Raw genomic sequence first — 27,496 nt, 5'->3', positions numbered from 1 at the left:
AAGTTGCCAGGGTAGTCTGAAAAGTTGCTAAATATAGCAACAAAATTGCTAAATTGGCATCACTGCTGATAAGTCCTCACTGAGCTCTGCATGCTGTTCTCACTTGTATGCGCACACACATGCACAGAAAATGAAAGGACAAACATCATAGAAGTATATAGTACCCAAATGTTCCTCAACGGCAACAAAGCCATAATGGTAAAATATTAATCTCAAGTAAATCTCACAATTGATTTTATATGTTTATTTCATACACAGAGGTATAATATAAATATAGATATATTATTGTGCTATTTATTTCAAAACTGGCAAGACATCATTTGTGTTGAACAGTTCAGGTCGACCTTGACTGTTTATGCAGTTTTAACAGACACAAAACAGTCAATATTGGGGGCAATTACATTTTCAGTCAGTCCTTTTACTGAACACATCAAATTGAAAAGTGCCTATCGTTTTCCATTGGGATATTTGAATTTGTGAATTTAATTTCAATTAATCTTTTGGACAGACCAGAAGTTAAATGGAATTGACCCCAACCATACATACAGTGCCCCCATAAATATGGTACTGAGAAAAGAAAACACATCTGCACCAATGCAGAAATTGCATAATAGTCCATATTCAAACAGTTATTGTTATTCAAACAAACAAAGTAACAAACCGGACAGTTTCACAGTGTATGAATGAACAGAGTCATGGTGTGTTAATGTTATTCTTTTTCACATGCTCTTGGGTGGCCTCCTTCAATGAGAGTCAGAAAGTAAAGTATTGGGCGAACAGCTCCTTTTGTTCCTCCGATTCATTTGGTTCCATGGTTGCCTTGTCAGTCTCAGGAAGGCTGCATGAGAAGGTTGAAACGACAGCAGTTACACAATGCCAAACACAACAACAAAAAGTTTCAAAGAGCCAACACAGAGTTTAATGAACACACTCAACATACAGTACATTCCAGAATGCAATGCAGCTACGTAAAGAGGCTGCATATAGTCTTCATAACACTAAAAGTGCATTGGCTCAAACCCTTTGGCTTTCTTGATCCAAAAATCACTTACTTCACCTTTCCACAATATTGTCCTTAAGTATTTTCAAAATGTAGTTTCTTATTTCTCAGTGATGGTGCGAATCAAAGCCAGACAGCATTCCCTCTTTTAACAATAGCTATTAGAGTAGTGAGTGAAGTCTAAATATGACGTGTATATGTAACAGTGTAGGTTCCGTCCCTCTCTTCGCCCCAACCTGGGCTCGAACCAGGGACCCTTGCACACATCAACAACTGACACCTCACAAAGCATCGTTACCCATCGCGCCACAAAAGCCACGGCCCTTGCAACGCAAGGGGAAACCCTACTTCAAGTCTCAGAGCGAGTGACGTCACTGATTGAAACGCTATTAGCGCACACCACCGCTAACTAACTAGCCATTTGACATCGGTTACATATACACAAGCAAAGTGTCATAGTTACATTCATATAAACGTAACTATGGCTGAGGCAGAGTGAGTGTGATGCTGCTGAATAAATGTCAGCTAATCAGGCAGCGTACAGCCGTGACGCAAACATCCACTCCCAATGGAAGGCAGACCCATTTAAGCAGCTTATTCATATTCAAAGCAACATGCTAATGCCCATGATAGCGTTCAAAATAAACACTGCCATCCATTTCCTCTGGGTCTGGGTCTCCCCTGACAATGGGCCTAATTGAGCACTAGCATCCATGGTGTCCAGCCGATGTTCTGACCATGGTCCTGAATCCACCTGTTGTGTCTGTACTGTAGATCGCTCCTTTGAGTGGGAGTTGTCGAACTATCTGATAAGTTGCTTATTTCATGAGGTTGGACTGAACACTTAGGTCTCTCTCTCTCTCTCTCATTTTTGTGTGGCTTACTTCGTGTAAAAAGACAGTTTGGTGCAACTTCATTCATAGGAAGAAAGAAAATGTATTAGAGCAATGCATGATGGGCACTGCCTTTTTTTTGTGTCCGACATTTATTTCTATAAAAAATAAAAACATGTTAACAACCCAATATTGATAATCAACCATCATGGACATTTTATTAATTGTTTCATTCTGTGTTGTTACAGGATTCAACCCACATAATGCATAGTACATTTAATAAAAAATAATAATTGACCTCAAAAAGCACAAATCGCTCAGCACTAATTGAAGCTTTGGTTGTTATGTACAGTGTCTTCAGAAAGTATTGAAACCCCTTGACTTATTCCATATTTTGTGTTACTGCATTAAAAAATGTCTTAAAAAAATAATCTTACCCCTCTACACACAATACCCCAAAGTCAAAACATGTTTTTAGAAAACTTTGAAAAGTTATTGAAATTAAAATACAGAAATATCTCATTTATATAAATAGTCACACCCTGAGTAAATACATGTTAGAATCACCTTTTGCAGCGATTACAGCTGTGAGTCTGTCTAGGTTAGTCTCTAAGAGCTTTGCACACCTGGATTGTACAATTATTATTATTTTTTATTCTTCAAGCTCTGTCTAGTTGGTTGTTGAGCATTGCTAGACAGCCATTTTAAAGTCAAAACTGTAACTAGGCAACTCAGGAACATTCAATGTCATCTTGGTAAGCAACTCCAGTGTGTATTTTTCCTTGTGTTTTAGGTAATATTTCTGCTGAAAGATGAATTTGTCTCCCAGTGTCTGGTGGAAAGCAGACTGAACCTGGTTTTTCGCTAGAATTTTGCCTGTGCTTAGCTCTATTCAGTTTCTTTTTATTTAAAAAAAACTCCCTAGTTCTTGCCGATGACTGGAACGAGCAAAATCACTGAAGCTGGAGACTAATATCTCCCTCACTAACTTTAAGCACCAGCTGTCAGAGCAGCTCACAGATCACTGCACCTGTATATAGCCCAAGCATACCCATAACATGATGCAGCCACAACCGTGCTTGAAAATATGGACAACGACCCAACACGTCTTTGGACACTGTGTTAACTAACCGCCAGACGAGCTTCAATGCCATACAACTCTCTTTCCGTGGCCTCCAACTGCTCTTAAATGTAAGTAAAACTAAATGCATGCTCTTCAACCGATCGCTGCCCACACCTGCCCACCCGTCCAGCATCACTACTCTGGACGGTTCTGACTTAGAATATGTGGACAACTACAAATACCTAGGTGTCTGGTTAGACTGTAAACTCTCCTTCCAGACTCACATTAAGCATCTCCAATCCAAAATTAAATCCAGAATCAGCTTCCTATTTTGCAACAAACCATCCTTCACTCATGCTGCCAAACATACCCTCGTAAAACTGACTATCCTACCGATCCTTGACTTCGGCGATGTCATTTACAAAATAGCCTCCAACACTCTACTAAGCAAATTGGATGCAGTCTATCACAGTGCCATACGTTTTGTCACCAAAGCCCCATATACTACCCACCACTGCGACCTGTATGCTCTCGTTGGCTGGCCCTCGCTTCATATTCGTCGCCAAACCCACTGGCTCCAGGTCATCTATAAGTCTTTGCTAGGTAAAGCCCCGCCTTATCTCAGCTTACTGGTCACCATAGCAGCACCTACCCGTAGCACCCGCTCCAGCAGGTATATTTCACTGGTCACCCCCAAAGCCAATTCCTCCTTTGGCCGCCTTTCCTTCCAGTTCTCTGCTGCCAATGACTGGAACGAACTGCAAAATCACTGAAGCTGGAGACTCATATCTCCCTCACTAACTTTAAGCACCAGCTGTCAGAGCAGATCACTGCACCTGTACATAGCCCATCTGTAAATAGCCAATCCAACTACCTCATTCCCATACTGTTATTTATTTCGCTCCTTTGCACCCCAGTATCTCTAATTGCACATTCATCTTCTGCCCATCTATCACTCCAGTGTTTAATTGCTATATTGTATTTATTTCACCACTATGGCCTATTTTATTGCCTTACCTCCCTTATCCTACCTCATTTGCACACACTGTATATAGACTTTTCTATTGTATTATTGTATTATTTGTATTATTATTATTGTATTATTGACTGTATGGTTGTTTATTCCATGTGTAACTCTGTGTTGTTGTTTGTGACGTACTGCTTTGCTTTATCTTGGCCAGGTCGCAGTTGTAAATGAGAACTTGTTCTCAACTAGCCTACCTGTTTAAATAAAGGTGAAATAAATAAATAAATATATATATATATATATATATATATATATATTAAAACTCCTCCAGGCTGTAAGGGCTATGTAAGGGCTATTTGACCAATAAGGAGAGTGATGGAGTGCTAAATCAGATGACCTGGCCTCAATAATCTCCCGACATCAACCCAATTGAGATGGTTTGGGATGAGTTGGACTGCAGAGTGAAGGAAAAGCAGCCAACAAGTGCTCAGCATATGTGGGAACTCCTTCAAAACTGTTGGAAAATCATTCAGTCGGTGCGCAGTGGGTGAGGATGCTTGTTGGAAAAGAGGGTAGGTGTCAGAAGGATCTGGGATAGGTGACATTAATATATATATATATATATATATGCACATACAGTGCCTTCAGAAAGTATTCAGATCCCTTGACTTTTTCCACATTTTATTACGTTACAGTCTTATTCTAAAATGGATTAAATAAATAAAAATCCTCAGCAATCTACACACAAAACCCAATCATTTCATTTTTTTTTTTACACAAGTATTCAGAGACTCTAAATTGAGCTCAGGTGCATCCTGTTTTCATTGATCATCCTGTTTCTAAAACTTGATTGGAGTCCACCTGTGGTACATTTGATTAATTGGACATGATTTGGAAAGGCACACACCTGTCTATATAAGGTCCCACAATTGACAGGCCATGTCAGAGCAAAAACCAAGCCATGAGGTCGAAGGAATTGTCCGTAGAGCTCCTAGACAGGATTGTGTCGAGACACAGATCTGGGGATGGGTACCAAAAAATGTCTGCAGCATTGAAGTCCCAAAGAACACAGTGGCCTCCATCATTCTTAAATGGAAGAAGTTTGGAACCACCAAGACTCTTCCTAGAGCTGGCCGCCCAGCCAAACTGAGTAATCAGGGGAGAAGGGTCTTGGTCAGGGAAGTGACCAAGAACCCGATGGTCACTCTGACAGAGGTCATGAGTTCCTCTGTGGAGATGGGAGAAACTTCCAGAATGACAACCACCTCTGCAGCACCCCACCAATCAGGCCTTTATGGTACATGGAGTTTGCAATCAGCCCACTTGGAGTTTGCCAAAAGGCACCTAAAGACTCTCAAGACCATGAGAAACAAGATTCTCAGGTCTGATGAAACCAAGATTGAACTCTTTTGGCCTGGAGGAAACCTGGCATCATCCCTACCGTGAAGCATGGTGGTGGCTGGGGGGATGTTTTTCAGCAGCAGGGACTGGGAGACCAGTCCGGATCAAGGGAAAGATGAACGGAGCAAAGTACAGAGAGATCCCTGATTAAAACCTGATCCAGAGTGCTCAGGACCCAGACTGGGGTGACGGTTCACCTTCCAACAGGACAACGACCTGTTTGTGATGTACTGCACACAGCCAAGACTACGCAGCACACAGCCAAGACTACGCAGGAGAGGCTTCGGGACAAGTCTCTCTAGGTCCTTGAGTGGCCCAGCCAGAGTGGCCCAGCCAGAGTCCGGATCCAACCTGACAGAGCTTCTTGAAAGGATCTGCAGAGAAGAATGGGAGAAACCCAAATACAGGTGTGCCAAGCTTGTAGCGTCATATCAAAGAAGACTCAAGGCTATAATCATTGCCAAAGGTGCTTCAACAAAGTACTTAATAGTGAAGACATCAAAACTATGAAATAACACATTTGGAATCATGTAGTAACCAAAAAAGTGTTAAACGAATTAAAATATATTTTAGATTCCTCAAAGTAGGCACCCTTTGTCTTGATGACAGCATTGCACACTCTTGGCATTCTCTCAACCAGCTTCAAGGAGGTAGTCACCTGGAATGTATTTCAATTAACAGGTGGGCCTTGTTAAGTTAATTTGTGGAATTTCTTAATGCGTTTGAGACAATCAGTTGTGTTGTGACAAGGTAGAGATGGTATACAGAAGATAGCCCTATTTGGTAAAAGACCAAGTCCATATTATGGCAAGAACTTCTCAAATAAGCAAAGAGAAACGATAGTCCATCATTACTTTAAGACATGAAGGTCAGTCAATCCGCAAAATTTCAATAACTTTGAACGTTTCTTCAAGTGCAGTCGCAGAAACCATCAAGTGCTATGATGAAATTGGCTCTCATTAGGACCGCCACAGGAAAGGAATACCCAGAGTTACCTCTGCTGCAAAGGATAAGTTCATTAGAGTTACCAGACTCAAGCCCAAATTTGACAAGAAGAAGGAAGGAAGAATCCCATCTCCGACAACCGTTGGTACATCTGAAGTAACTATTCTAACAAACACTTCACTACCAGAGAAGCTTTTACAACAAGGACATTCTGACCTCTGGTGGACAACTAGAGCCTTACACCCATCCAGCCCTTCCTCATAGAAGGATTGATTGGTTTCAACAGAGAGATGACAAAGAAAGACATCTCCGTGTAAATATATATATTGCATTTCTTATCTGAATGAGCGGTGGTTCATGTGCGAAGTATTACTATTCGTAGGTTCTAAATGTATCCAAGTGTTCTCGCTTTGTCTCGCCCTCTCTTTACCTACCCCTCCCTCTCCATATGTGTAACAAGCGTCATATATTGTCAGTCCACTACAGACCTGTTTCATTGTATTACGTTTCTAACCAATAATCTATACCTTGTGTGTGTGTTTATGTACTCTGTGTTATTATTTAGTTAGTAAATAAATAATTAAGCCAGTTTGTGTATTGCTGATTCATCAATCAATCAAATGTATTCATAAAGCCCTTTTTACATCAGCCGATGTCACAAAGTGCTATATAGAAACCCAGCCTAAAACCCCAAACAGCAAGGAAAAACTCCCAAGAAAGGCAGGAACCTAGGAAGACACCTGGGGAGGAACCAGGCTCTGAGGGGTGGTTTGTCCTCCTCTGGCTGTGCCTGGGTGGAGATTATAACAGTACATGGCCAAGATGTTCATAGATGACCAATAAGGTAAGGGTTCTTGCAGATATAAAGGATGTGACGTTCAGAATGAGACTAACAGTCATCACATTAGCCATAGTCACATCACGACACGTGACATTAAAACTTGAAACAGCCAAGCTTCCTAACTCCTGATTGGTCAGTTCAGTGGAGCCAGATCCTTATCATTCTTTCTGGCTGTTGGAGAGGTGGAGGGGTAGTTGAGTGAGATGGGGCCTTTGATGGCCTTGCCTCTGGGAGCCTGTCAGTCTTTTGCCTGTCAGCTTTTGACATTATGAGAAAGAGTGAGAAGTCCTACCTGCAAGATATTTTGTGAATAGTGCTATAAAAGTATTTGAAGAGGTCCTAATCTCAAACACTGATAAAAACATGACAACATTATTGTCTACACTGAAGAATGGGATTTTGGTCATAAAAATGCATATGCATGAAAATAAAGACTTTTCATTTTGAAGAGAATGCTGGACACTAGGGGACACCTAGGCCTTGTTATGGATAAACGTCTATAAAGATAGATTGGTATAAGATATCTGCTCCATTTTTAGGGCACATGTTGGCAAGATGTTGGGGAATCACTTGAGGGAATTATTGACCCACCTCAGTGTACAGGTCAATAAACATACTAGTTGTTTTGTTATGTTTCAGTCTTCTGTGATGTGTAATATTGTGATGCAAACTCAAAATTCAATACATTTTAACTCTATATCTGATATGGTACAGGTGTCTTCTTTAATTAAGCCGGCTCTGTATGACCCTGATTTAGCCCTCTGCAGTAAAAGGTTAATGGAAGGGTGATCCTTGTTACAATTGCTGTTACCGGGTCAAAGCCTTTTTATCAACCCTGGCATTATGTGGATTCAATGGTAGTGGCAGCTTGTGGTTACATATAACAGGGTCATATTTTAGTTTGATTTATTAACCTGGTAATTCACAGGTGACTTTAAAATGTGTAATTACATTAGTTACATAGTGAAACAAGAGAATCTGTAATAATATCAGTAGTTACACATGTGGGATAACATTAAGCAAGTGAATGTGTAATTACACAATCCTAGTTCCAATTGTGCAATAACTGATTCCACAACAACCCCATTACCATGTAGTTACATAGTAAAATCGATGTAACTACTATGTTGTTTACACAGTTATTACTGTGTTACTTACATAGTAATAGTGGCAGCTTAATGTAAAGTTTTACCAAATATGGTGGTGTATCTTTGATGTGATGGGGCTGTTTTGCTTCCGCTGGTTCTGGAACCATGTTAAGGTCAATGGCATCATGAACTTTACCCAGTACCAGGACATTTTTATTTATTTTTTTACATTGGATAAAAGTAGAGACTCAGAGCTAGAAAACTGTATAATATACACTACAATTGAGGAACAATGGGAAAGTAATTTTTCTTTGAAAATCGATAAACTTGTAACCTCACTTTTGAGAAAATGGCACTTGAATGTTTCGGTACACCTACTGGAGACCTCTTCTTTGTCTACACCTATTCAGCATCGTTCACACCCTCTTAAGCCTTAGACCCACACATCTCTTTATTAAGGATTCACATGTGAGGCCATGTGCTAAACAGTGAGTATGGTAGTGTACTAAACAACCAAAGATTTCAAGACTCAAGGCTGGTTTATTCTACATCTATCGACATGTCTATACAGTTGTGAAATATAGCTTATGGTTGTGAGTGTGATGAAGTAAAAGCAGATCATTCTACCGGAAAATGTTAGAACTTGGACACTGTCTCGTTGGCCTAACGTTATATCCTAATTTGGCTTAGGTGCAGGTCATGTTGTTCGTTATATTACACTATATAAATGAAAATCTAACTTATTTGTCACATGCACAGAATACACAAGGTGTAAACGGTACAATGAAATGGTTACTTGCATAGTGGAGTCTTTTGTTTACATTTACATTTTAAATTTGTGTCATTTAGCAGACGCTCTTATCCAGAGCGACTTACATACATTACTTACATACTTGCATACATTTCATACATTTTTTTCTCCGTACTGGTCCCCCGTGGGAATCGAACCCACAACCCTGGCGTTGCAAACACCATGCTCTACCAACTGAGCTACACGGGACATGTAGACATGTAGCTAGCTAGCACAACAATTAACCATAATCCCAACTCATAACGTTACTACCCTGCATGAATCTACAGGTAGCTAACACTAACCAAGTAGGTTCAATGTTAGCTAGCTAGCTAACATTAGGCAATAACTAGCAATGCAAATGGCTCTGAGATACGAACAATATTACTACACGGATCATACATGTAATGTCAGCTAGCGAGCCAGCCAGCCAGCCAGCTAACATTAGCTAGGTCGCTAACAGTATGCTTTAACAAAATTACAAATGTATATCAGAAAATGTTGCTAGCTAGACTCTCCTACCCGTACACATGGATGAACGCTTCTCCCTCTCTGTCACATATGCCATGGTTGCCCTTAGTTTGAAGATATCATCTGGAGACAGGTGTTTTATATAACAGCCTTCTGTGTTCTCTTTTTGATTCCCTCCGCATTTGCAATCAAACGCCTGAATTTTCTCTCCTTAGCTATCATACTCTGCTTCCACCGGGCATTCCACTGATTTCAAAACTCGGTCCTCCAAAAAGTGGAGCGCCTTAGCAACACTTTTGCAGTTCTTCGTGATATCTTAAAAAAAAAGCTGTGTTAGAAAGGATTACCTACACATACTGAGCAGCTCATGTTATAGACAGAAGCGTGATACATGGCAGACCAATCCGAACTGATCTCTCGGCATGTCCAGCCCAACCATTATCTCAGCCAATCATAGCTAGGGAAGGTTCCTTCCTTTTTCCGTGGCTAAACCAAATAGGCTTGTAATTTAACAATTTCATTCATATTTACAGATGGCATACACGTTTGTTATTAAGGCACAAGAAAATTCACCTGCTCCAGAAGGCATTTCTGCCAAAACAATATATATGTATGATCAAATGACTCTCTTGTGAAGTAGTGATGGGAACCATCTGCTTAGTTTCCTGAAACAAGTTATAAAAAAAGCTCAGTGCCGTTATCCTTGCAAGGGGAGGGTGCCGGAGTACTGAAAAAAGGGGTGCCAATAATTTGGATCCCTATCTTTTTGAGAGAACAAAAATATGACTCTCTTTCTCTAAGCAACTGTATTAGTATAATATAATCTAACCCCCCCTTTTTTATATACATAGAATATAGGTATTTTTTGTTCATTTTTATCAAGGGTGCCAATAATTTTGGACCTGACTGTATATTATGTACCTATGTACATTATATTAAATATCAACCTTAAAGCAAAAAACGTATCAGTTGTGGATCAGTTGTGTACAACTATTTTATGTATGCCTTTTGGTATCCATACCAGATTCAATCAGTATATTGTTGATCAAGTTGATCAGTATATTGGTGTATCTAATTGAATTAGTATAAACTGAGCAGGTGGATAACTAACCTTGATGAGAGGGTTAATGACTCCAACATTAGGACTAGTGTTGAACACTTTGTTGAAGCCAGTCTCTCTGTTGACCAGCTCCAGCTGATAAAACTTCTTGTCATCCTACAAAAAAAACAGGAAAGACTGGTCAGTTCATGTCTGTAACAGAAGGACCACTTTGGAAACAAGTGTTTAAATTACTGCTTTGAAGTGGGGAACCAATGGACATCTTGTTGTATTATTTCATACCCAAATAAATCAAATTCAACATGTGAGTCAGAGGACTGACATGGATAGAATGGGACCACACTCAGAGCCACACTAAGGTACCAATTTAAGTCAATAAAATAAATGCCAACTGTAGGTTCACTTAGATTGTTTCTGCTGTATTTTATGGTAAAGCTGTTCCTCTGGCACATAATGTATTGGATATTGACAGGAATCCATGCCACACCTATCCTTAAAATACAGTGTTAATATTCTGAGTTAACCCTCAGTGATGATTTCCTTTATCTGCAACTGATTGAATTGAGTTAGGTCCCTTAAGTGTTTGCATCAGTACAATGTGTTGTATCATTCACAGGGAATAAAACCTTGAAGTTGGAATGTTGGTAAAATCATTAGAAGTTGTAAGAAGGTAAAATAAAGTCCACTAAAAGGAGGAAATCTTAACGTAAAGTGTATATAAACTTAAAGAGAGTTTAATGATTTCAGCTTTCTTTTTTGTTTATTTTATTCCCTTATGACCATAGAAGGTGCAAACTCTTAAAACAATACCCTCTGATTTGTAGCTTGATCGTAGATATTCAAATTCTAAAACTTTAGTCAAGAAATCCTATAGTCACATCTTGGCCACAAATGCTGAGTGGGTATTTTTCTATTTGTTTGATGTGTACTTGAAGCATGAAATTCAGATATTACATACATTGAAATAAATCACAAGGGTTAATAAAAATCAATGAATCATGGCATACAATCAAAGAATGTCAGTGCTTGATCATGGTTTGAAGGTCTCATTATGAGTGTCAGTGAGAGGGCATTTGTTTAGTGAGTGATGGAGCTAGCTGGGGGGATTCATGTTGGTGCCTCTTTGGCTTTTGCGCTATCCGTAGTTGGTTCTCAAAATGTTTCTGGTAGGTTCAGAAACTAGCGCTGCAGTCCAATTCTCTCCCTTTCTCAATGAAGTGTGCACCCATTCACTCTCCCTCATGGACTCAATAGCATTGGATAAGTGTGTACATGGGCTAGATACATTTGAAGTCAGAAGTTCACATACACCTTAGCCAAATACATTTAAACTCGGTTTTTCACAATTCCTGACATTAAATCCTAGTAAAAATTCCCTGTCTTAGGTCAGTTAGCATCACCACTTTATTTTAAGAATGTGAAATGTCAGAATAATAGTAGAGTGAATTATTTATTTCAGCTTTTATTTCTTTCATCACATTCCCAGTGGGACAGAAGTTTACATACACTCAATTAGTATTTGGTAGCATTGCCTTTAAATTGTTTAACTTTGGTCAAACATTTCAGGTAGCCTTCCACAAGCTTCCCACAATAAGTTGGGTGAATTTTGGCCCATTCCTCCTGACAGAGCTGGTGTAACTGAGTCAGGTTTGTAGGCCTCCTTGCTCACACATGCTTTTTCATTTCTTCCCACAGATTTTCAATAGGATTGAGGTCAGGGCTTTGTGATGACCACTCCAATACCTTGACTTAGTTGTCCTTAAGCCATTTTGCCACATCTTTGGAAGTATGCTTGGGGTCATTGTCCATTTGGAAGACCCATTTGCGACCAAGCTTCAACTTCCTGACTGATGTCTGGAGATGTTGCTTCAATACAACCACACAATTTTCCCACCTCATGATGCCATCTATTTTGTGAAGTGCACCAGTCCCTCCTGCAGCAAAGCACCCCCAAAACATGTTGCTGCCACCCCCGTGCTTCACGGTTGGGATGGTTTTCTTCGGCTTGCAAGACTCCCCCTTTTTCCTCCAAACATAACAATGGTCATTACTGCCAAACAGTTCTATTTTTGTTATATCAGACCAGAGGACATTTCTCCAAAAAGTACGACCTTTGACCCATGTGCAGTTGCAAACCGTAGTCTGGCTTTTTCATGGCGGTTTTGGAGCAGTGGCTTCTTCCTTGCTGAGCAGCCTTTCAGGTTATGTCGATATAGGACTCGTTTTACTGTGGATATAGATACTTTTGTACCTGTTTCTTCCAGCATCTTCACAAGGTCCTTTGCTGTTGTTCTGGGATTGATTTGCACATTTCGCACCAAAGTATGTCCATCTTTAGGAGACAGAATGCGTCTCCTTCCTGAGTGGTATGACAGCTGCGTGGTCCATGGTGTTTATACTTGCTTACTATTGTTTGTACAGATGAACGTGGTACTTTCAGGCGTTTGGAAATTGCTCCCAGGGATGAAACAGACTTCTGGAGGTCTATAATTTTTTTTCTGAGGTCTTGACTGATTTCTTTAGATTTTCCCATGATGTCAAGCAAAGAAGCACTGAGTTTGAAGGTAGGCCTTGAAATACATCCACAGGTACACCTCCAATTGACTCAAATGATGTCAATTAGCCTATCAGAAGCTTCTTTAGCCATGACATCATTTTCTGGAATTTTCCAAGCTGTTTAAAGGCACAGTCAACTTAGTGTATGTAAACTTCTGACCCACTTGAATTGTGATACAGTGAATTATAAGTGAAATAATCTGTCTGTAAACACTTCTTGGATAAATTATTTGTGTCATGCACAAAGTAGATGTCCTAATCGACTTGCCAAAACTATAGTTTGTTAACACGAAATTTGTGGAGTGGTTGAAAAACGAGTTTTAATGACTCCAACCTAAATGTATGTAAACATCTGACTTCAACTGTATTTATTTCTTACACCATGCTTTTAAATCCATGTGGGGGAGTGAACGAGGGTGAGAACTGCCAAGTAAAGATTTATAAAGATTCTGTCATATACGATTTCAGGACCATTCATGACTACGGACATTTGTTTTTCCAGACCATGTGATCTAACCAGGGACCTAGTTATTGCTATAGTTGACTATTTAAGCTATAAGGCATGAGGGGGTGTGGTATATGGCCAATATACCACGGCTAAGGGCTGTTCTTAACCACGACGCAACGCGGAGTGCCTGGATACAGGCCTTAACCGTGTTATATTGGCCGTATACCACACACCCCCGAGGTGCCTTATTGCAATTATAAACTGGTTATCAACGTAATTAGAGCAGTAAAAATCGATGTTTTGTCATACCCGTGGTATACAGTCTGATATACCACGGCTGCCAGCCAATCAAATCAGCATTCAGGGCTCGAACCACCATGTTTATGAAACAGTATATACAACTTAGAGCCTATCAGGACATATTTCATTGTGGACAATTAGGTCATATTTGGTTGAGACCTTGATCAATGAAATATTCACCCACTCAAGTAAACAGGGAAAAGTTTGTTGAATTCCCAATATGTTTTCACAATGCTTTCAAACCATCTAAAAGCACAACCAAATTCCAATGGAAAAACAATGTCTGCTCCTGTAAGTCTCTTTGGATAAGAGTGTCTGCTAAATGACTAAAATGAATGGTTTAGTTGTCACCTAAATGTGTTATCACTGCGCTTTCAACCATTTAAAAGCACAAAGTTCAAATGGGAAAACAATGTCAGATATTTGATTTACTTATACAACAACTGAATGTGTTAACACTGTTCTTCATCTAATAGCACAACCAAATGACCTGTACGACCTGTAAGTGATGAATCTACTGCTTGGATAGTTCGATCTGTGCCACTGGCTTAATCCTATTCTTTAACTTCGATTTTTGGTTGAGTTAGAGATGTGAATCCAACACATTATTTGTTGACCTGTCGTCAAGTTAGTAGACTATTCACTGTATTGCAAAAGTTATACTGAATTGTGTTTGGTTGTCAACAAACCAAATATCAACATTTGAAGGAGATGTACTGTATCTACTGATTGGATAGTTCCATCTATGCCACTCACGTGGTCCTATTCTTTAACCTTCAAGAGTTAGAGACATGAATCCAACATGTTAATTGTTAACTGCTATTTAGGCCGGGACTCAATCTGATACGCATTATAGCGCCCTTGACATTTAAAGGTAATTTCCATTGCATTTACCGTGAATGCGATCTCCATGAATGTCAGGGAAAATGCCTTTAAAATCCGAATTGTCAACTGTACAACATGCTGTGCTATAAATTAAAATTGTGGCCTGACTGCATTTGTTACGGACCATGCGCCCCTCACGTGGATGGCTGGTAAGAGAAACAATAACAACCGAATAGCCAGATGGTTTCTTGCTTTACAACCGTTCTCTTTCCATGTCATCCACAGGGCCGGATCGAGGAACGGGAATGCAGACGCGCTGTCCCGACGCGACCAAGACGGTGCGTCTGGCGCCCGACCCTCCGGTCCAGTCCTGAGGGGGGAGGTATGTGGAAGGACCACCAGAGGGCAGGCTGGGCTCACGGATAGTAGCCCAACAAGGCATGTGAGACAAGGTAACCAGAGTCAATTAAGCACAGCTGACGGTACTAATGAGATATTCTCTTTCCCCTACGAGAGAGGAGGGAACCAGCAAGAAGGGGGGAAGATAAACTATCTCTGGAGAATGGCTACGGAGAGAGAGGTGCTATCCAAGAAGATCCATTAAGACGGTGACGAATATGTGATTGTTGTTATAGTTTAAAGATAACCGTCTTGTGTTCCTGTGTCATCTAAAGAAGAAGATGTATGTTGTTCCTTGGGAGATTCTCATTGATTGTGTTGGAGTGTTTGTATTGTCAGAAATCCCTCAATAGAGAACTGTGTTGAATCAAGAAAACCTACTCTGGACTCGTTTATTCCACTTTTCCGCTTTAGAGTGACACCAAATGACTTGGTCCGATCACATTAATCTGATTCTTAATTAATTTACATTTGTCACTCAAGATGTAATCCGCAGTAAGGGGAATCAGTGCCATTGGCCGCCATAGTTGTTTTTGTTGCCGAGCTGAGGAGCGTCACGCAGCATGGCAAAATAAATTGCAGTACATATCTTTTCTTCTATCACGGGTGATTCAATGATGTCCGAGGGGAAAAAAACGTGTTTGTTGTTGTAATATCGCAAATGGACGTGGCAGTTTCACCATTAAGGGGATACCGAGTCAGTTCCATAACTGTAACTGGGCCCATCTAGCATTACACGTCAACGCTGTTGCCCATAGATAGATAAGCTAGAAATGTTTTAATAATTTCAATAACAAAGGGCACACAACAACTTTATATTTCCTTTGTCACAAGGGGAGATGAAATCTAACATAAAAATCGTCAACCCTGTCAGTTGAAGTCACTTTTTTAAAATGTATTTTTTATTTTACCTCTTGAGATGGGAAAATATGTTTGTTATGAAGTTGAACATGTGCTCTTTGTGACAGAATGTTAAAATTAGGTGACATTTTTATTTTTGACAAAATTAAAGGACCCAAAAGTTACTTGTGGAATAACTCAATAATGTAAAAATAATGTCCAGGGAACATACTTCCACAACCGCGCCCAACCAAATGGAAATTACTTTATGTTCCGTGAAGGTTTCTTGTTAGTTGACCAACCACCACCCATTCCCTGAGAATTACTTTTCTACTGAATTCTACTGTGTCAGGGGCAGATCTGAAAAATGGAATTGTGTAATTGCATGCAACTATAATAGGATTAACTGGATGGTAGCAATGTCAATGTCTCCCCTAGTCAAATGCATTTAAAGTCACCATGAAGTGAATTTGCTGTTTATTTTGACCCAATGTTCAAGTGAAACCTACGCCCTTGAGTTGACCACCCACCACCAGTTTCTTGACAAGGGCCTCTCGCTCTGTCACCATGTCCTTGAGCTCAGCAATGACCTGTAGGTCCTCATGACGACTCTCTCTGTTCCGAAACTTATCTTCTGTCCCCTCCAATCTAGACCAGGGTGACACATCAAAACATAAAATCTGCATTAGATAACCATAAAAGTATCAAATTGCCTGGTAGACGCCACACAGTACCTTGTATGGCATCTAGATGGCGCACACATTGAAGTTATCTAAATCAAATCAAATGTGTTTATATAGCCCTTCATACATCAGCTGATATCTCAAAGTGCTGTACAGAAACCCAGCCTAAAACCCCAAACAGCAAGCAATGCAGGTGTAGAAGCACGCAGGTGTGTAGGTGTAGAAACATCTAAATTAGGTCACTATAGATGGCATTAAGTATGTAAGCAGAACAATGGGGGAGGATCTGTGTATCAACATTTCAAGAGTGGCATAACATTCTAGCACGCGTCATCGGATAAAAATTTAATTTGAGGTGAGATCCCTGGCTTTTGATTGCTCACACACACACACACACACACACACACACACACACAGTGCCCTTACAGTATCTGGAGGGCAGAGATCTTGTCCTTCAGTAGCTCCTGGGCTTTGTTGAAGTCTGAGAGCATGATCTGAGTCTCTCTATGGTGAACAGCATTCAGCTCCCCCAGCTCTCTCTCATGTCTCTTTGTCAGGTCCTGTTCATGAGCCCTGAGGCACAGAGAGAGAGACAGAGGTCAGTCACATATCCCCAGTGGCTGAATGTAAACAAAGCTTGGCAGCCAAACTATGTTAAAATGAGTCTCTGTACATTCTCCAGTCAATAATGATGAGTAAATAATTAAAGCAAGCTAAAAATAACAATAATGCATTTATATAACAGGCACTCACTCCTGTGAGATTTTTACCTCTCTTCCCATATCTAATCATGGAATTTATCCAAACACAACCTTTTCCCAAATCCAAACTGCAATACAGTCTCTGCTTAACTGGTTGTGGATGTTGTAGAATTCAAGTGGAATAAAAGAGGGATGTGTATGTTAGTCACCTCCAAAAGATACACCTGCCATGTCCTGGGAAATTGGACTTTATTTATATCTTGAGAGGAGGGTGTCCTAATACTGTAGGATTGCCACAATCACGTCAATCATTCTAGCCACAGAGCATAGCATTATGCCAGAGATAGAGATCTTCAGTTATCTCCGGGTACATACAGTGCATTTGGAAAGTATTCAATCCCCTTTCCTTTTTCCACATTTTGTTACCTTACAGCCTAAAAATGATTAAATTGTTTTTTTCCCTCATCAATCTACACACAATACCCCATAATGACAAAGCAAAAACAGGTTTTTAGAATGTTTAAAAACAATGTAACCGTATCGCCTAACGTGAAAACTGTGTACTTTCAGCACATCTAAGGGTTATTTGAAACACATATCTTGCATTGTTTGCTATTGGATTAACTGGTAGTTAAAACGACTAAATTGAAAAGATATCATTGTGTTGTGGTGATTAAACCAATGTTCTCATTACATTTCACAATAAACATATTTTGAATCAATGGTTGTGTGGTGAGAGATGTTTACTATTCAAATTAACGCACAATGACAGGCTTTCAATGAAAGACTGGCTGTGTTACAAGTGTGATCAGTTTAGAGTTTTGTACTACGAGTTAGGAAAATGTACCACATATTGAAAATAGTACCAAAGCCATGATCCCTTATTGATGTCATCTGTTAAATCCACTTCAATCAGTGTAGATGAAGGGGAGGAGACAGGTTAAAGGAGGACTTTAAAACCTTGAGACAATTGAGACATGGATTGTGTATGTGTGCCATTCAGAGGGTGAATGGGCAAGACAAAACATTGAAGTGCCTTTGAACGGGGTATGGTAGTAGGTGCCAGGTGCACCGGTTTGAGTGTCTGAAGAACTGCAACGCTGCTGGGTTATTCACGCTCAACAGTTTCCCATGTGTATCAACAATGGTCCACCACCCAAAGGACATCTAGCCAACTTGACAACTGTGGGAAGCATTGGAGTCACCATGGGCCAGCATCCCTGTGGAATGCTTTCGAAATCCTGTAGAGTCCATGTCTGACAAATTGAGACTGTTCTGAGTGCAAAAGGGGTGCAACTCAATATTAGGAAGGTGTTCCTAATGTTTTGTACACTGTGTGTACGTTAACTAGGCACTACATAATTTTGGTTCAGTAGTTATCAGTTTTGAGCAGTTTGATAAAGTCATAGTTAACAGTATTGTTGACAAATGACAAGAAAATCATATCAAAAGTAAAGTGAATATTGCATTTTGAAAAAAGCAGATCCAAATTGAAAGAGTGATTTGGTGCAGTGAACAAGTGACTTTGTGAATTTGTTTGTTGTACTCACTCAATTGAAAATGTGCTTAGAATTTTGAATCATGAGCCATTTTGATTATCTGTTTAGATTTTTGTGCTTAGAGTTTTAAAAATATACCACTTAAGCACCAAAGTGATTGGGGAAAAAACAGTAAATCACACCTCACATGATAATGTGGGCTCTTGAAAAATATAATACTATTTTTCATGTCAATCTAGCATTTCTAAGACCATGAGGGTCCACATATACTGAGAGGTTTGGAAGACCTGGGTACTCCCTCACTCCCTCAGGAGTCACTATAAATAGATGCCAGTTAATGGGTCTCAGTACCTGATCTGCTGGTTGGCCTCGCTGCGGACTCGGAGAACCTCTTTTCCCTTGAGCTCCAGCTCTCTGGTGAGGGTGCTGATGGTCTCATTGAGGGAGTGGATCTCGTGGTCCAGGTCTGTGATACGATTGGTTCTGCAGGACACCTCCTGCTGCAGGTCTGATATACTACCCAACAGGTCCTCCTCCTGGTTTTAAGTCAGACAAGATAATGCAGACAATCATAATTGTTGGGGTGACAATTCCAATCTAATTCAGTCAATTCAGGACTAGAATTGAAATTCCAATTCAAGAATGAAAAAAATGCCACACTTTCAGGTACTTTTTTAGGATCCCAACTCTAGGGATAGCTATCAAAGCGAATTAATCCTATTGGTACAGAGCTTAGGTACGTCTGCTCTAAAAAAAAAAATAGGGGGGCTGGTTTGATTCCATCCATAAATAGTTCCACAACTTTGCTACAGCCAATTCAATAGTAATTGTCAGTATACCTTTTACCAGCAGCTATACAATAATCTGCATCATCACATCCACTATCCACTATGAGTGTGTGTAAATTTAGGGTTGCACCAAGAAACAAACTTGTTTCCCCTCTTTCTCTTCATTGATGTGAGTTTGTGACACCCAGGTATTATACAAAACAATATGGTTACAACAATACTTCAACATTTCTAAAGTGGTTTAAAGACTGTGTCCCCCAATATAGAAATATTTGATTTGGGACCCTATATCTAATTAGTTTAATTTGGAAGAGATGTTGTAGAAGCTGCTTGGAAGAGGCATGGGTAGATGTCAGCCCTAAGGCGCAGTCTACATTTTTAAGTGGGTCATGTTAAAAGATATAGCACTACAATTAACTGAAATGAGTTGTCCTTGTATTTCTGAGAAATAAAAAGAGAGCAAGGGAAGGAAAGAGAGAGAGGCAGGGAAAGAGAGAGTGTGGTCCAACATTGGAAAATTATGCAACCAAAGTGCTCAGAAACATATACAGAAATGTGTACACACATGGAACGTTTCAGATTCTTTGTTGTTCTTCACTTATGTATTATGATTCACCCTAACGATTAAAGCACAGACTATGAGAAAATGGGTAATCTTGGACCTCTGGGCAGTTTGCTTATCTGTAGGACTTAGTATCATCCTGCCCTATTATGTTTGTGTTACTGCATACCTCAGTTTGCCAATGCAAAAAGCAACACTGAAAGCAGCATTTATTTTTCAAAATGCAGTCTCAGTCTGTATATGAGATGCACACGATGTGATCGCAAGCTGTTGTATTTCAAATATAATTATAATATTGTTTTGGCTACATCACAGATGCTTGGCAAACAGTGAGCTTCAACTCCCAAGGGATGAGTCCCAAATAACAATTTATTTTTAAAAGATTATAAAAAAAATTGCACAAACACACCCTAAAAGTCCTCCTCTGGTCCTTTCTAGCCACTGATAGAAAGTCAGGGGCTATGTGTATCAAACATCTCAGAGTAAGTGTACTAATCTAGGATCAGGCAAAACTTATCCCAGATCAGAACTCCTACTATGAGACGTGTAATACATACACCCCCAGATATAATTTCACCACCCCAAATTGTCATGGTTATGATTAAGAGTGTGGTTAGGGGCAACTTCTACCTCAAGCAGCAAAAAGTGTCAACTCTGTACTGACCTGTTGCTGACTCTGCTCCAGAGCACCCTGTAGCTCCAGTTTGGCAGCAGTGTTATCCTTCAGGTGGATCTGGCGCAGATGCTCTATGGCTGTTGCATGGAGGTGGTTCAGCTCAGAGCGCAGGGAGGCTACAGGTGAGGAAGAGGAGGAGGGGAACATGAAAGTCCCGTGAGGCTCAATTGGTAGAGCATTGCGTTGAAAATACACATTTTACTTTGAAACAACGTCTTTTTTGGTCATCGTTTCGATGGCTAAATTTCAACCGTACATACAGTTGAAGTCGGAAGTCTACATACACCTTAGCCAAATACCTTTAAACTCAGTTTTTCACAATTCCTGACATTTAATCAGAGTAAAAATTCCATGTCTTAGGTCAGTTAGGATCACCATTTTATTTTAAAAATGTGAAATGTCAGAATAATAGTAGAGAGAATGATTTATTTCAGCACATTCCCAGTGGGACAGAAGTTTACATGCACTCAATTAGTATTTGGAAGCATTGCCTTTAAATTGTTTAACTTGGTCAAACATTTCGGGTAGCCTTCCACAAGCTTCCCACAATAAGTTTGGTGAATTTTGGCACTTTCCACCTGACAGAGAAGGTGTAACTGAGTCAGGTTTGTAGGCCTCCTTACTCTCACACGCTTTTTCAGTTCTGCACACAAATTTTCTATAGGATTGAGGTCAGGGCTTTGTGATGGCCACTCCAATACCTTGACGTTGTTGTCCTTAAGCCATTTTGCTTTGCTGCAGGAGGGACTGGTGCACTTCACAAAATAGATGGCATCATGACGGAAAATTATGTGGATATATTGAAGCAACATCAAGACATTTTTATTTATTTATTTTTTATTTCACCTTTATTTAACCAGGTAGGCAAGTTGAGAACAAGTTCTCATTTACAATTGCGACCTGGCCAAGATAAAGCAAAGCAGTTCGACACATACAACAACACAGAGTTACACATGGAGTAAAACAAACATACAGTCAATAATACAGTAGAAAAATAAGTCTATATACAATGTGAGCAAATGAGGTGAGATAACCCGATATGGATAGGGGGCAGTATTTTCACAGCCGGATGAAAAAACGTACCCGATTTAAACTGGTTACTACTCTTGCCAAGAAACGAGAATATGCACATTATTAGTAGATTTGGAAAGAAAACACTCTGAAGTTTCTAAAACTGTTTGAATGGTGTCTGTGAGTATAACATAACTCATATGGCAGGCAAAAACCTGAGAAAAAGTCAACCAGGAAGTGTAGGATCTGAGAAATGTAGTTCTTTCTAGTCCCTTTCGAAACTACAGTATCTGTGCTGTTATGTTGCACTTTCTAAGGCTTCCATTGGCTGTCTAAAGCCTTCAGAAAGTGGATTGAGCCTTCTCCTGTCTCTGGGCAGAGTATAGGAGCTCAGTTACTGAGTGGTCTGCCTGAGGACAAAGAGATTGGATATGCGCGTTCCCGCGAGCACGCTGTTTTTTATTTTTCTCCTTGAATGAATACACTATTGTCCGGTTGGAATATTATCGCAATTTTACGTTAAAAATACCATAAAAATTGATTTTTAACAGCGTTTGACATGCTTCTAAGTATGGTAATGGAACATTTTTACTTTTTGTGTCTCGAATTGCGCTTGCGCGTTACCCTTTGGATAGTGACCTGAACGCACGAACAAAATGGAGGTATTTGCACATAACTATGGATTGTTGGGAACAAAAACAAAATTTATTCTGGAAGTAGCAGTCCTGGGAGTGCATTCTGACGAAGATCAGCAAAGGTAATACAATATTTCTAATACTAATTCTGAGTTAAGGTTTCCCCGGACTTGGCGGGTGTCAAAATAGCTAGCCGTGATGGCGAGCTATGTACTCAGAATATTGAAAAATGTGCTTTCGCCGAAAAGCTATTTTAAAATCTGAAACAGCGATTGCATAATGGAGTTCTGTATCTATAATTCATAAAATAATTGTTATGTATTTTGTCAACGTTTATGATGAGTATTTTTGCAAATTCACCGGAGGTTTTTGGTGGGAATACATTTTCTGAACATCACGCGCCAATGTAAAAAGCTGTTTTTTTATATAAATATGAACTTGATTGAACAAAACATACATGTATTGTATAACATAATGTCCTAGGAGTGTCATCTGATGAAGATCATCATAGGTTAGTGCTTCATTTAGCTGTGTTTTGGGTTTTATTGACATATATGCTTGCTTGGAAAATGGCTGTGTGGTTATTTTGGTCTACGTACTCTCCTAACATAATCTAATGTTTTGCTTTCGCTGTAAAGCCTTTTTGAAATCGGACAACGTGGTTGGATTCAGGAGAGGTTTATCTTTCAAATGGTGTAAAATAGTCGAATGTTTGAGAAAATTGAATTGTGGTATTTTAGTTGTTTTTGTATTTCGCGCCATGCGATCCCATTGGCTGTTGGCTAGGGGTTCCACGGGCGGAACGGGGTTCCGCTGTCGGAATGGGGTTCCGCTAGCGGAATGCCTAGATGTAAGAGGATAAGGGAGGTAAAGGCAAAAAAGGCCATGGTGGCAAAGTAAATACAATATAGCAAGTAAAACACTGGAATGGTAGAAATAGAAATAATGGGGTGCAAAGGAGCAAAATAAATAAATACAGTAGGGGAAGAGGTAGTTGTTTAAGCTAAATTATAGATGGGCTAAGTACAGGTGCAGTGATCTGTGAGCTGCTCTGACAGCTGGTGCTTAAAGCGAGTGAAGGAGATAAGTGTTTCCAGCTTCAGAGATTTTTGTAGTTCGTTCCAGTCATTGGCAGCAGAGAACTGGAAAGAGAGACGGACAAAGGAGGAATTGGCTTTGGGGGTGACCAGAGAGATATACCTGCTGGAGCGCATGCTACAGGTGGGTGCTGCTATGGTGACCAGTGAGCTGAGATAAGGGGGGACTTTACCTAGCAGAGTCTTGTAGATGACCTAGAGCCAGTGGGTTTGTCGACGAGTATGAAGCGAGGGCCAGCCAACGAGAGCATACAGGTCGCAGTGGAAGGTAGTATATGGGGCTTTGGTGACAAAACGGATGGCACTGTGATAGACTGCATCCAGTTTATTGAGTAGGGTATTGGAGGCAATTTTAAAAATGACATCGCCGAAGTCGAGGATCGGTAGGATGGTCAGTTTTACGAGGGTATGTTTGGCAGCATGAGTGAAGGATGCTTTTTTGCGAAATAGGAAGCCGATTCTAGATTTAACTTTGGATTGGAGATGTTTGATGTGAGTCTGGAAGGAGAGTTTACAGTCTAACCAGACACCTAGGTATTTGTAGTTGTCCACATATTCTAAGTCAGAACCGTCCAGAGTAGTGATGCTGGACGGGCGGGCAGGTGCGGGCAGCGATCGGTTGAAGAGCATGCATTTAGTTTTACTTGTATTTAAGAGCAGTTGGAGGCCACGGAAAGAGAGCTGTATGGCATTGAAGCTCGTCTGGAGGGTTGTTAACACAGTGTCCAAAGAAGGGCCAGAAGTATACAGAATGGTATCGTCTGCGTAGAGGTGGATCAGAGACTCACCAGCAGCAAGAGCGACATCATTGATGTATACAGAGAAAAGAGTTGGCCAAAGAATTGAACCCTGTGGCACCCCCATAGAGACTGCCAGAGGCAGGGCTATTGAGTCAAAAGCCTTGGCTAGGTCAATGAATACGGCAGCACAGTATTGTTTCTTATCGATGGCGGTTACGATATCGTTTAGGAACTTGAGCGTGGCTGAGGTGCACCCATGACCAGCTCTGAAACCAGATTGCATAGCGGAGAAGGTGCGGTGGGATTCGAAATGGTCGAGAATCTGTTTGTTGACTTGGCTTTCGAAGACCTTAGAAAGGCAGGGTAGGATAGATATAGGTCTGTAGCAGTTTGGGTCAAGAGTGTCCCCCCCTTTGAAGAGGGGGATAACCGCAGCTGCTTTCCAATCTTTGGGAATCTCAGACGACACGAAAGAGAGGTTGAACAGGCTAGTAATAGGGCTTGCAACAATTTCGGCAGATAATTTTTGAAAGGATGGGTCTAGATTGTCTAGCCCGGCTGATTTGTAGGGGTCCAGATTTTTCAGCTCTTTCAGAACATCAGCTGACTGGATTTGGGAGAAGGAGGAATTGGGAAGGCTTGGGCAAGTAGCTGTGGGGGGTGCTGTGCTGTTGACCACGGTAGGGGTAGCCAGGTGGAAAGCATGGCCAGCCGTAGAAAAATGCTTATTGAAATTCTCAATTATAGTGGATTTATCGGTGGTGACAGAGTTTCCTATCCTCAGTGCAGTGGGCAGCTGGGAGGAGGTGTTCTTATTCTCCATGGACAAGAAGGTTTGCTGTGTCTGTCAGCGTAGTGTCCAGAGCATGGAGGCGCTACCAGGAGACAGGCCAGTACATCAGGAGATGTGGAGGAGGCCGTAGGAGGGCAACAACCCAGCAGCAGGACCGCTACCTCCGCCTTTGTGCAAGGAGGAGCAGGAGAAGCACTGCCAGAGCCCTGCAAAATGACCTCTAGCAGGCCACAAATGTGCATGTGTCTGCTCAAACGGTCAGAAACAGACTCCATGAGGGTGGTATGAGGGCCCGACGTCCACAGGTGGGGGTTGTGCTTACAGCCCAACACCGTGCAGGACGTTTGGCATTTGCCAGAGAACACCAAGATTGGCAAATTCGCCACTGGCGCGCCCTTTGCTCTTCACAGATGAAAGCAGGTTCACACTGAGCACGTGACAGACGTGACAGAGTCTGGAGACGCCGTGGAGAACGTTCTGCTGCCTGCAACATCCTCCAGCATGACCGGTTTGGCGGTGGGTCAGTCATGGTGTGGGGTGGCATTTCTTTGGGGGGCAGCACAGCCCTCCATGTGCTCGCCAGAGTAGCCTGACTGCCATTAGGTACCGAGATGAGATCCTCAGACCCCTTGTGAGACCATATGCTGGTGCGGTTGGCCCTGGGTTCCTCCTAATGCAAGACAATGCTAGACCTCATGTGGCTGGAGTGTGTCAGCAGTTCCTGCAAGACGAAGGCATTGATGCTATGGACTGGCCCGCCCGTTCCCCAGACCTGAATCCAATTGAGCACATCTGGGACATTATGTCTCGCTCCATCTACCAACCCCACGTTGCACCACAGACTGTCCAGGAGTTGGCGGATGCTTTAGTCCAGGTCTGGGAGGAGATCCCTCAGGAGACCATCCGCCACCTCATCAGGAGCATACCCAGGCGTTGTAGGGAGATCATACAGGCACGTGGAGGCCACACACACTACTGAGCCTCATTTTGACTTGTTTTAAGGACATTACATCAAAGTTGGATCAGCCTGTAGTGTGGTTTTCCACTTTAATTTTGAGTGTGACTCCAAATCCAGACCTCCATGGGTTGATAAATTGGATTTCCATGGATTATTTTTGTGTGATTTTGTTGTCAGCACATTCAACTATGTAAAGAAAAAAGTATTTAATAAGATTATTTCTTTCATTCAGATCAAGGATGTGTTGTTTAAGTGTTCCCTTTATTTTTTTGAGCAGTATACTTTACTTTACTGTGCTGTGTTGTGCAAACAATGTTTCCAAACTTGTCAAACGTCTATGATTGGTTCAGATTTTGTCCGGACCGGACCAAATCGGAAACAATCATAGACATCTACAGTGGTTCCATCTTTAAATATTGCAGCGCACTGCAGCACAGCTTGCATGATCCCGCAGAATTCTATGGCACATTATTTAAGTGCCAACCACTGGTACCATTAATGCTAGTTAGTGCTAGTTTGACCACCAGAGGGCTACTTTGAGAAGCATTTGATAGCCTTCAATAGTGGCTGTACGAGAGAATTGAAAACCTTTTTTTGTAAGAACACAGTACAGTCGTGGCCAAAAGTCTTGAGAATGACACAAATATTGATTTTCACAAAGTCTGCTGCCTCAGGTTGTATGACGGCAATTTGCATATACTCCAGAATGTTATGAATCAGTTATGTTATCAATTAATTGCAAAGTCCCTCTTTGCCATGCAAATGAACTGAATCCCCCCAAAAAACATTTCCAATGCATTTCAGCCCTGCCACAAAAGGACCAGCTGACTAGCAGTCATGTCAGAGATTCTCTCGTTAACACAGGTGTGAGTGTTGACGAGGACAAGGCTGGAGATCACTCTGTCATGCTGATTGAGTTTGAATAACAGACTGGAAGCTTCAAAAGGAGGGTGGTGCTTGGAACCATTGTTCTTCCTCTGTCAACCATGGTTACCGGCAAGGAAACACGTGCCATCATCATTGCTTTTCACAAAAAGGGCTTGACAGGCAAGGATATTGCTGCCAGTGAGATTGCACCTAAATAAACCATTTATCAGATCATCAGGAACTTCAAGGAGTGCTGTTCAATTGTTGTGAAGAAGGCTTCAGGGCGCCCAAGAAAGTCCAGCAAGCCCCAGGACCGTCTCCTAAAGTTAATTCAGCTGCGGGATCGGGACACCACCAGTACAGAGCTTGCTCAGGAATGGCAGCAGGCAGGTGTGAGTGCATCTGCATGCACAGTGAGGCGAAGACTTTTGGAGGATGGCCTGGTGTCAAGAAGGGCAGCAAAGAAGCCACTTCTCTCCAGGAAAAACATCAGGGACAGACTGATATTCTGCAAAAGGTACAGGGATTGGACTGCTGAGGACTGGGGTAAAGTCATTTTCTATGATGAATCCCCTTTCCGATTGTTTGGGACATCTGGAAAAAAGCTTGTCCGGAGAAGACAAGGTGAGCGCTAGCATCAGTCCTGTGTCATGCCAACA

The 27,496-nt window shown here is 41.1% G+C and overlaps 1 protein-coding gene across 2 annotated transcripts in view; it reads right to left on the bottom strand.

Annotated features, from left to right (window-relative positions):
* Positions 1-229: 229 nt before the first annotated feature.
* fam184aa (family with sequence similarity 184 member Aa) overlaps positions 230-27,496 on the bottom strand; it is an 85,341-nt gene continuing 58,074 nt past the window's right edge. Inside the window, exons 12-17 of one of the 2 annotated variants that reach the window (XM_014126183.2) lie at positions 20,725-20,852; positions 19,062-19,246; positions 16,937-17,083; positions 16,337-16,475; positions 10,511-10,615; positions 230-838 (exon numbers count right to left, since the gene is read on the bottom strand). In XM_014126183.2, coding sequence (XP_013981658.1) covers positions 830-838; positions 10,511-10,615; positions 16,337-16,475; positions 16,937-17,083; positions 19,062-19,246; positions 20,725-20,852 — 713 coding nt within the window. In that variant the 3' untranslated portion in view covers positions 230-829. The remainder of the gene's footprint in view (positions 839-10,510; positions 10,616-16,336; positions 16,476-16,936; positions 17,084-19,061; positions 19,247-20,724; positions 20,853-27,496) is intronic. The other variant, XM_014126184.2, reaches the window with a different exon arrangement.

Source organism: Salmo salar, chromosome ssa11, assembly GCF_905237065.1.
Source record: "Salmo salar chromosome ssa11, Ssal_v3.1, whole genome shotgun sequence".
Classification (NCBI taxonomy): domain Eukaryota; kingdom Metazoa; phylum Chordata; class Actinopteri; order Salmoniformes; family Salmonidae; genus Salmo; species Salmo salar.
This window is presented reverse-complemented; position numbering and strand designations above follow the sequence as displayed.